The 11531-nt window shown below is 45.7% G+C and overlaps 1 protein-coding gene across 1 annotated transcript; it reads left to right on the forward strand.

Moving 5' to 3' along the window:
• The first annotated feature begins 2523 nt into the window (after positions 1 to 2523).
• On the forward strand, positions 2524 to 7381 carry LOC110520364 (transcription cofactor vestigial-like protein 3). Its single transcript, XM_021597625.3, has 4 exons — positions 2524 to 3076; positions 3797 to 4160; positions 6014 to 6598; positions 6723 to 7381. Exons 1-4 carry the CDS (start codon positions 2963 to 2965, stop codon positions 6758 to 6760), a joined length of 1101 nt encoding a protein of 366 aa, XP_021453300.2. The 5' UTR covers positions 2524 to 2962; the 3' UTR covers positions 6761 to 7381.
• Positions 7382 to 11531: the final 4150 nt, after the last annotated feature.

An 11531-nucleotide genomic window follows, 5' to 3' on the forward strand; every position in this document is an offset into this window, starting at 1 on the left:
TCGGGGGTTTGAACTCACAACCTTCCGGTTACTAGTCCAACGCTCTAACCACTAGGCTACCCTGCCGCCCACACTGAGTACTTCTGTAATGAGATGAGCAGGGGACTTGAGTCCCTCAGGATATACTGATATCTTCACCCCTGAGTGCACGTGTGTGTGTGTGTGCGTGCATTTGTGTGTATGTGTGAGTAGGAGGGGCAGCTGCTCCTCCAGTGTGAATGTCAGGCTTTATCATGGAACTCACTTGAGAAACAAGTGGACTCAGCGAACACAGCCATCTCTGTCTTATCTCTCTATAGTCCTCTCATTATTCTGCTGCTCCTCTACACTGAGGGTCTGAACCAGACCAGACCAGACCAGACCAGACCAGGCCAGGCAGCACCTGTATGTGCTCTGCAGGTTCACCTCTCTTCTCCTAAAAAATAACCATCATCAGCAGTACTTGTGTGTTGTTTACAGCCCCCCCCCCACCCCGTCGTCGTCGTCGTCCTCTCCTTCACTGTCCTCCCCTCTCATCTCCTCTCCTCTCCTGTCTACCTCACTCACCACTGTAAAAGCCTCTCAAGCACAGCTGTCAATGCTCTACAGAAACGGACACGATCCACACACCATCTCCAGAGTTGGGCCTGAAATCACAGGCCAGGACCATATAATACCTTCATGTGTGTCTACATCTGTGACAGAAGGACCGGCCATGTGAGAAACACAAGGTTGGGTTTACTCAGGACCAGAGAGGAGTGGTGTGACCCACATAGATCCTATTACAAAGTTCTATATGTAATTATATGGTGAGACACTGTCTGTGATCTGTAAACTATGTGCTGTCACCAGCAGGTGGCAGCAGATCACTCATTGACATCTTCCACTGACCGTTCCTCACGAAGGACCAAATACAGGGGCCCACTTCCAAACCAAACCCTGGCCCCTTCACACAGGTTCTTATTACAAGTAATATATCTAAAAGGAGTAGGTGTGTGGAAAAGCAATATATTTCTGATTCCTATTCAAAATATTTTGATATGGAATAGGGCATAGAGCAGGCTAGTCAGGTGAATGCAGTCACTGTGGTACAGTTTGTTGGTTGCACTGGTTTAAGTATGAATATAACTATATAAGTAGACAATAATGTGGACATCAGTTGTGTTTTTGGGGAACTTGCTGAAAGACCCAGTAGTCTCTGTGTTAGTGATAATAATGTGGACATCAGTTGTGTTTTTGGGGAGCTTGCTGAAAGACCCAGTAGTCTCTGTGTTAGTGATAATAATGTGGACATCAGTTGTGTTTTGGGGGAGCTTGCTGAAAGACCCAGTAGTCTCTGTGTTAGTGATAATAATGTGGACATCAGTAGGTGTGTTTGGGGAGCTTGCTGAAAGACCCAGTAGTCTCTGTGTTAGTGATAATAATATGGACATCAGTTGTGTTTTTGGGGAGCTTGCTGAAAGACCCAGTAGCCTCTGTGTTAGTGATAATAATGTGGACATCAGTTGTGTTTTTGGGGAGAAGCTGAAAGACCCAGTAGTCTCTGTGTTAGTGATAATAATGTGGACATCAGTTGTGTTTTGGGGGAGCTTGCTGAAAGACCCAGTAGCCTCTGTGTTAGTGATAATAATGTGGACATCAGTTGTGTTTTTGGGGTGAAGCTGAAAGACCCAGTAGTCTCTGTGTTAGTGATAATAATGTGGACATCAGTTGTGTTTTGGGGAGAAGCTGAAAGACCCAATAGTCTCTGTGTTAGTGATAATAATGTGGACATCAGTTGTGTTTTGGGGAGAAGCTGAAAGACCCAGTAGTCTCTGTGTTAGTGATAATAATGTGGACATCAGTTGTGTTTTGGGGGAGCTTGCTGAAAGACCCAGTAGTCTCTGTGTTAGTGATAATAATGTGGACATCAGTTGTGTTTTTGGGGAGCTTGCTGAAAGACCCAGTAGTCTCTGTGTTAGTGAGTCTAATAATAATGAGGAGTCTCCCAGCACAGCAACTATAGCAGCCCCAGCAGAGCAAGAGCAAACAGAGACCGGGAAAGCTGTGTGTGTGTGGGGTGTGGGGTGTGGGGTGCGTGTGTGTGTGCGTGTGTGATCTCAACCCATTTGAACACTTATGGGAAATTCTGGAGCAGCACCTGAGACTGCGTTTTCCACCACCATAAACAAAACACCAAATTATGGATTGTCTCGTGGAAGAATGGCACTGCATTAGTCCAATAGAGTTCCAGACACTTGTAGAATCTATGTCAAGGCCCAATGAAGCTGTTCTGGCTGTTCGTGGTGACACAACACCCTATTAAGACACTTTATGTTGGTGTTTCCTTTATTTTGGCAGTTACCTGTGTCTGCCACATTCTCCCCTTTTTTGGTAATGTCAGAGCCTGCCAAGTGTACTGAAAAACTAGGCCAAATGTTCTACAATAGTATGGAATTCCCCAAATAGACATGCCACACCCAATGGGTTAAAATTGTAACATAAAATTAAACACAGTCCATGACACAATACTGGATATTTACATTCACTTATCTGACGATGCTCACAATTTCAATTCACTGAAAGCCTCCCAATTCTACCTTCAAGAGGATGCCACACTCATACCTCACCTCTCTTCCTCCGAGCCGCGGGTATGCGCTCAGTGGGCGTGTACGCGCAGAGTCCCATCCCTCCTGTCCTCTCCATAGACCATAGTACCGTTAAAACATTCCTCCAATCAGAGTCGCTTCTAAGAACTTTGCAAAGTGGAGTATGTCGGGTACCATATGTTCGCTTTCACTCGGGTTTGGTTCGGCTCAGTAGGAGGTGTTGGTCCTATTGGCTCGACATTGTCTTTATGCAAACAGCTCCTTTCACCGACGCCATGTCTATTGTCACCGCCAAGGTTTATATGGAGGCAGCGGTGGACCTAAGGATTACACCCGTCTGAGGAGCGCTGATTCAGGCTGTTTCTCTTTGAGCCCCTGACAGCTTCGTCACAGTCATGAGTTGTCTGGATGTGATGTTTCACCAGAGTTATGGAGGACACTACCTCCCTGCGTCTTCAGCAGCAGCAGCCTACAAAGCAGCATACTATCACCATCAGCACCAGCAACAGGTGGGTGTCCAGACTAGACGAAATAGTAATGGCGTAATATTTGTTTGTTCTTTAATACTAGGCTATTTTTGTGTTCTAATAATTGGCGCTTTTACGCACGAATACACTCAGTGAGCAATGTTTTGGGGCGTCGCAGATGTCAGTTCACAGCGAAGAGTCCTGGGTGTCACAGAACTGTAAAAGTTACCAGTTGAAAAGTTGAAGTTGCTCGTGATGTATTTAGTTAGAGCAGGTCATGCAGAATGACTCGGACTCCTCGTTCCATCAGAAGGGTGATGTAATGAGAGCTCGTCACTGTCACTCAGGAATGTTGATGATGATGGTTCATGTGATACGGCCACGAGCATCTGCATAGTCGTCATACTTTCACCAGAACACGCGCGCGGAAACGTCCTACAACTTCTTGGATAAACTTCGGTCTGTAAAGATGATTCGTTTTTCTTAATATAGAGGTCATAGAGAATTTAAGTAATTATACCGGCTAGTATGACTTTCAACGAGGGATGTATTTTGTTCAGTTGATGTATACACGTTGAATCATCTGGTTTGATCGTTGTGGTGCTGACTAGACAGACAGGCTGGTGCTCTCATGGCTGAATCTGTGGCATACATCTCTCTATCTCTCTCTCTCTCTCTCTCTCTCTCTCTCTCCCTCTCTCTCTCTCTCCGTCTATTTCCCTCTCCCTCTCCCTCTCTCTCCGTCTATTTCCCTCTCTGTAGAAGAAGCTGGGTGTTTACAGTAGGATGCAGCAGGACAGCACCGAGCAGCAGTTTCCAGGGGGGAGACAGCAACAGCAGCGTGGGGGTGGAGGGGGGAGGCTGCCTGGGGAGAAGGGGGTCCGACAGGGTCTGGAGGTTTCTGGGCTGGGGGGCTCATGGAGGTCTGGGAAGGACAGCCAGCCGGCTGAGGCAGAGTACCTGAGCTCCAGGTGTGTCCTGTTCACCTATTTCCACGGCAACATCGAGGATGTGGTGGATGAGCATTTCTCCAGGGCTCTGAGCCAACCCAGCACCTTCACTGGAGAGACCAAGAGCTCCAGGTGCACACCCATTCACACCTCTGCCTCGGCTGGACTGTGGAAAGGTAGGAACACACATGGACACCCATTCACACCTCTGCCTCGGCTGGACTGTGGAAAGGTAGGAACACACATGGAAACCCATTCACACCTCTGCCTCGGCTGGACTGTGGAAAGGTAGGAACACACAGTGACACCCATTCACACCTCTGCCTCGGCTGGACTGTGGAAAGGTAGGAACACACAGGGACACCCATTCACACCTCTGCCTCGGCTGGACTGTGGAAAGGTAGGAACACACAGTGACACCCATTCACACCTCTGCCTCGGCTGGACTGTGGAAAGGTAGGAACACACAGTGACACCCATTCACACCTCTGCCTCGGCTGGACTGTGGAAAGGTAGGAGCACACAGTGACACCCATTCACACCTCTGCCTCGGCTGGACTGTGGAAAGGTAGGAACACACAGGGACACCCATTCACACCTCTGCCTCGGCTGGACTGTGGAAAGGTAGGAACACACAGGGACACCCATTCACACCTCTGCCTCGGCTGGACTGTGGAAAGGTAGGAACACACAGGGACACCCATTCACACCTCTGCCTCGGCTGGACTGTGGAAAGGTAGGAACACACAGGGACACCCATTCACACCTCTGCCTCGGCTGGACTGTGGAAAGGTAGGAACACACAGGGACACCCATTCACACCTCTGCCTCGGCTGGACTGTGGAAAGGTAGGAACACACAGGGACACCCATTCACACCTCTGCCTCGGCTGGACTGTGGAAAGGTAGGAACACACAGGGACACCCATTCACACCTCTGCCTCGGCTGGACTGTGGAAAGGTAGGAACACACAGGGCCACTCGTACCATTACTCATCTGAAAACAGTGTTATTCAAATGGTTCATTATCTTTTACTGTTACTTTTCATTTAGAATAATACAAATGTTAATGTGGAAAAACCTAGTGTTCCCAAAAACCTTTTCCGATATAGATTCTTCACTTGTAATTAGTGTTGAGCGATTAACTGACTTTTTTTGTTTGTTTTGTTAAACCAACAATTATTAGAATTGCATTTCGTTCGGTCTTTTCAGAGCTCAATGCACAGTTTCTTTAGAGATAAATCAGATCAAGCCCAAACGGTGAGATGTAAAGTTAGTTGGGGGTTGTAGTTTCCAACAGTCCAATATTCTACACAGTTAGTGCAGAACTGTTCATGACACAAACTGTTCACACGCCTCTTGTTGGCGGAGAAAACTTTTAACAGGTTTTTAAGCTTATTTCCTGTTCTACACATTTTGTCATGGGGTGCAAAGAAAACTTTTCTGTTTTAAAGCTAATTTCCTTACAATTCTATACATTTTGCCATGTTTAATGTGCATTAACGTGATATTTGAGTGACTCGAACATTACTTCCAAATCTATGTGCTAAAAAATCTAGCAAAAAAACGTTAGCTGATTTGGGCTAGTTGTTCTGGAAATTTCTATGCAATGTATGCAATGACTAACATGACAATAGGAAAACTGGTGATGCACTACCCAATTTTGAAATTTCACTTTGTGCATTCTACTATTATAACTTTCAATAGTAAGTTGAAAGCCGGACAGAGCCCCACAGTTTTTGAACCACTGATCTAAGTGATTGATAGTTGGTATTCAGCAGTCATAAAATGTGCCTCATTTACTTTTAAGTACTACTAAAATAGTGATTTTGTCAGTCAGCATAGGCAGCAGCTCTATAGAGATGAGATGATGACATGGAAGGAAATAAAGTCATCAAATAAAACAAATGTAATATGTACAAAAACTGAACGCTTTTATTAAAGTACTATGAATAAATGATGTAACCTTTAGGCTGTTTACATGAATGTCTGTCTATCGTTTACTGACTATATCCATTTCTCTCTTTCAGACAGTGTATCTCTCTCAGAAGGCCAGTGTAGTTCTCTGTCCTCTTCTCTGTGGGGTGGAGGTTACCAGTCCCAGACCAGCCCCTGTCTGCCCATCCACCCAGACTTCTCCCCCATCCCTGCAGGCTTCCATGCCCCAGACAGAGCTCTGTGGACAGGCCACGCTCTGCCCCAGCCCAGCCTCCCTCCTCCAACCTCTCTCCCTGACCCCTGGGCCTACAACCTCAGCCCCCAGACCTCCGCCAGCTGCACACACGTCCACGACGTCTACCCACCCACACACCCTCACACACACATGCACCCCCGGCACACACACGCAGTACTACATCCCCACCCGTCCCATGACCCAGGCCTAAACCCCAGGTTCAGCCCTCTGCTCCTGACTGGTGTGAAGACTCAGATCCCCCTAGCCCACAGCCCTGCTGGACACAGCACACACAGTAACACACACAGTAACACACACAGCAGCCAGAGCCCAGGGATACACAGTGGTGTGAAGACAGAGGTGGAGCAAGCCAACCCCCCAACCCTGACCCCCTCAGCCTGGCCCACAGCTCTACACACACCCATGGATATCTACGACTCAGGTAAGCCTCTGACCTGGATCACACACACACATACACACACACACACTCACTCTCCCATGTCTATGTTTCTGCTACGTTGTTGTTTTATCTAAAAGTTGATGATATGCTGTTTCTCTCTCTCCAGGTCTGGATCAGGACAAAGTGAAGGCTGTTTGGTTCTGAGAGAGAGGATATGACATCACGGTGACGTCACCCTGCCACTGAGCTGTGATCAGCTCTAACAGAACCTCCTGGAACCACATTGTTTTGTGGACTCGTTCTCTAGAAGACTCTCCACTCACTAGAAGAACTCAGAACTCCAGGGTGGTTTTAGGTTTCTCAGAAATCCTTCTGGAGAAATATAGACTACTCTCCATGCCTCACAATCCACCAGGGATACTTCAGATCACACTTTGGCAAAATATTTGTTCCTAATTTGTACCAAAAGTATTAGCCGGTTGATTGGGAACTAGTATCCCACATGAGGGTTCTGTTTAAAGAACGTAGTTTGTGGGAACACCACTCAGCCAAGCCTCTTTCTGATCTTTTAATATTGTGTTATGTGTGTAACTAGCTATATGTGTGTAATTGACTGAAATATATTTGGTATATACAGTAGTACTGTGATCTGAAGTGATTATCATTTCCGTAAAGTGTTTGATTGTTGCTAATTGTTTTTCACCAACCCTGTGTTGTCATGTTGCCTAGTGTTCTGTATGTGTGGAGAAATGTCATTATTGATGTGTAATAAATTGCTAAGTTCTATTGGCAATCATGCCCTACATCTTTAAGAGCTGACTCAAAGTACACAGCTAAATGTCCTTTTTTTCTATCAAATCTGATCATTGAATATCAACCAGCATTGTTTAGGATTGATATGTAGGTCAGCCTTGAACTTTTACTCAGAAATCCATCTATATTGAACAAAAATATAAACGCAACATGCAACAATTTCAAAGATTTTACTGAGTTACAGTTCATATAAGGAAATCAGTCAATTTAAATAAATCCATTAGGCCCTAATCTATGCATTTCACATGACTGAAAATACAGATATGCATCTGTTGGTCACAGGCATGTGGATCTGAAAGCCAGTCAATATCTTGTGTGACCACCATTTGTCTCATGCACCGTGACAATCTCCTTTGCATGAAGTTGATCAGGCTGTTGATTGTGGCCTGTAGAATGTTTTCCCACTCCTCTTCAATGGTTGTGCGAAGTTGCTGGATATTGGCCGGAACTGGAACACGCTGTTATACACGTTGATCCAGAGCATCCCAAACATGCTCAATGGGCGACATGTCTGGTGAGTATGCAGGCCATGCAAGAACTGGGACAATTTCAGCTTCCAGGAATTGTGTACAGATTCTTGCGACATGGGACCGTGCATTATCATGCTGAAACATTTTGCTTTGTGTTTATTTCACCATTATTTAACCAGGTTGGCCAGTTGAGAACAAGTTCTCATTTACAACTGTAACCTGGCCAAGATAAAGCAAAGCAATGCGACAAAAACAACAACACAGAGTTACACGTAAACAAACATACAGTCAATAACACAAACATGAGGTGACAGCGGCAGATAAATGCCACGACAATGGGCCTCAGGATCTCACCATGGTATTTGTGCATTCAAATTGCCATCGATAAAATGCAATTGTTTTCATCATATGTAGCATATGCCTGCCCATACCATAACCCCACCATCACCATGGGGCACTCTGTTCACAATGTTGACATCAGCAAACCACTCGCCAACACAACGCCATACATGTGGTCTGCGGTTGTGAGGCCGGTAATGCCAAATTCTATAAAGCAACGTTGGAGGTGGCTTATGGTAGAGAAATTAACATTCAATTATCTGGCAACAGCTCTGCTGGATGTCCTTCAATCAGCATGCCAATTTCAAATCCAATTTTATTTGTCACATACTGTAACGGCTGTTGGTGGAAGAAGGTGAGGACCAAAGTGTAGCGTGGTACGTGTTCATGTTTGTTTATTGACACTGAACACTAAATACAAAAATAACAAAAGGGAATAACCGAAATAGTCCTGAAAGGTGAAAAACACTAAACAGAAATCAACTACCCAAAAAACCCATGTGGGAAAAAGCTACCTAAGTATGGTTCTCAATCAGAGACAACGATAGACAGCTATTCCTCTGATTGAAAACCACACCCGGCCAAACAACAAAGAAATACAAAACATAGAAAATGAACATAGAATGCCCACCCTAGTCACACCCTGGCCTAACCAAAATAGAGAATAAAAGCATCTCTATGGCCAGGGCGTGACACATACACATGGTTTGCAGATGTTAATGCGACTGTAGCGAATTGCTTGTGCTTCTAGTCCCGACCATGTACTAATATCTAACTAGTAATCTAACCTAACAATTTCACAACAACTACCTTATACACACAAGTGTAGAGAAATGAAGACAATATGTACATACAATTATATGAATGAGCGATGGCCGAACGGCATAGGCAAGATGCACTAGATGGTATAGAGTACAGTATATACATATGAGATGAGTCATGTAGGGTATGTAAACATTATATAAAGTGGCATTGTTTAAAGTGGCTAGTGATACATTTATTACATACATTTTTCATTATTAAAGTGGCTAGAGATGAATCAGTATGTTGGCAGCAGCCACTCAATGTTAGTGATGGCTGTTTAACAGTCTGATAGCTGTTTTTCAGTCTCTCGGTCCCAGCTTTGATGCACCTGTACTGACCTCACCTTCTGGATGGTAGCGGGGGAACAGGCAGTGGCTCGGGTGGTTGTTGTCCTTGATGATCTTTTTGGCCTTCCTGTGACATCGGGTGGTGTAGGTGTCCTGGAGGGCAGGTAGTTTGCCCCCGGTGATGCGTTGTGCAGACCTCACTACCCCCTGGAGAGCCTTGCGGTTGTGGGCGGAACAGTTGCCGTACCAGGCGGTGATGCAGCCAGACAGGATGCTCTCGATTGTGCATCTGTAAAAGTTTGTGAGTGTTTTTGGTGACGAGACGATTTTCTTCAGCCTCCTGAGGTTGAAGAGGCACTGCTGCGCCTTCTTCACCACACTGTCTGTGTGGGTGGACCATTTCAGTTTGTCAGTGATGTGTACACCGAGGAACTTAAAACTTTCCACCTTCTCCACTACTGTCCCGTCGATGTGGATAGGGGGCTGCTCCCTCTGCTGTTTCCTGAAGTCCACGACCATCTCCTTTGTTTTGTTGACATTGAGTGTGAGGTTATTTTCCTGACATCACACTCTGAGGGCCCTCACCTCCTCCCTGTAGGCCTTCTCGTCGTTGTTGGTAATCAAGCCTACCACTGTAGTGTTGTCTGCAAACTTGATGATTAAGTTGGAGGCGTGCATGGCCACGCAGTCATGGGTGAACGAGGGGTACAGGAAAGGGCTCAGAACGCACCCTTGTGGGGCCCCAGTGTTGAGGATCAGCGGGGTGGAGATGTTGTTACCTACCCTCACCACCTGGGGGTGGCCCGTCAGGACGTCCAGGACCCAGTTGCACAGAGCGGGGTCGAGACCCAGGGTCTCGAGCTTAATGACGAGTTTGGAGGGTACTATGGTGTTAAATGCTGAGCTGTAGTCGATTAACAAGATTCTTACATAGGTATTCCTCTTGTTCAGATGGGTTAGGGCAGTGTGCAGTGTGATTGCAATTGCGTCTTCGGTGGACCTATTGGGGCGGTAAGCAAATTGGAGTGGGTCTAGGGTGTCAGGTAGGGTGGAGGTGATATGGCCCTTGACTAGTCTCTCAAAGCACTTCATGATGACGGAAGTGAGTGCTACAGGGCGGTAGTCATTTAGCTCAGTTACCTTCGCATTCTTGGGAGGACTTTGAGGAAGTTAGAATAACAATGATCCAGGGTTTTGCCAGCCCGGGTCGCGCATTCGATATGCTGATAAAATTTAGGGAGCCTTGTTTTCAGATTAGCCTTGTTTCCTGGGGTAACATTGTAAGAAATAACACATACAAAAACAAAATATTGCATAGTTTCCTAGGAACGCGATGCGAGGCGACCATCTCTGTCGGCGCCTCTGCTGTTATCCCTCCCTCAAAACTTGAGACATCTGTGGCATTGTGTTGTGTCAAAACTGCACATTTTAGAATGGCCTTTAATTGTCCACAGCACAAGATGCACTTGTTTTATGATCATCCTGTTGAATCAGCTTCTTGATATGCCACACCTGTCAGGTGGATGGATTATCTTGGCAAAGAAGAAATGCTACCTAACAGGGATGTAAACACACAAAATTTGAGAGAAATAAGCTTTTTTGTGCTTATGGAACATTTCTGGGATCTTTTATTTCAGCTCATGAAACATGGGACCTACACTTTACATGTTGTGTTTATATTTTTGTTTAGTGTACATTAAAAAGTCTACAAAATGCTAAGAGATTATGGAAATGAACCTACATTATCCAAGGTTTCAGTCTCATAATCCTGTATGTCTGTAACGTGGTACTAACATGAGACTGATGGGGGGTGAATTCCTCAGACAGTTGTTGTAGATACCATGCCATGTCTGTTACAGGAATGTATTTCCTGTTTCCTGTCTGGACAGGAAGTCCACCAGTGACAGGGGCAGAAAGTACACACACACGTTGCAGTGCAGAAATATCTTCATGCAGACAGAGATAAACAGAATTTAGAGTATTGCCTCTTGGAGGTTGACCCTAATCTACTCCTTCTCTAGGAATGTGTGAAGCGCAAGCTATGTGCTCCGGTGTGAAATCAGCATTATTTTGGAGAAGAGCAGCTTTAAATATTTCAGGGTAACCCTGGTGCCAAGACTGGTATTATTGTTATCCATGACGGACAGCTGTGCAGTGTTTGTGTGTGTTTGCACGTGTGTATGTTTGCATGTGTGTGTGTCTCAGGGGGTGTGTTAGTGTCTGTGAGTAAGCATTCTAACCAGGTGGTGTGTGTTCTCCTAA

This window comes from Oncorhynchus mykiss, chromosome 3 (genome assembly GCF_057628025.1).
Source record: "Oncorhynchus mykiss isolate SJ-2025 chromosome 3, ASM5762802v1, whole genome shotgun sequence".
Taxonomy (NCBI): Eukaryota; Metazoa; Chordata; class Actinopteri; order Salmoniformes; family Salmonidae; genus Oncorhynchus; species Oncorhynchus mykiss.

Bases quoted from the DNA above. Each gene is read 5' to 3' on its own strand.
- LOC110520364 (XM_021597625.3), top strand. From the start codon at position 2,963: ATGAGTTGTCTGGATGTGATGTTTCACCAGAGTTATGGAGGACACTAC. The intron at 4,161-6,013 runs GTAGGAACACAC...TCTCTCTTTCAG, and splicing joins CTCGGCTGGACTGTGGAAAG to ACAGTGTATCTCTCTCAGAA. The intron at 6,599-6,722 runs GTAAGCCTCTGA...CTCTCTCTCCAG, and splicing joins CATGGATATCTACGACTCAG to GTCTGGATCAGGACAAAGTG.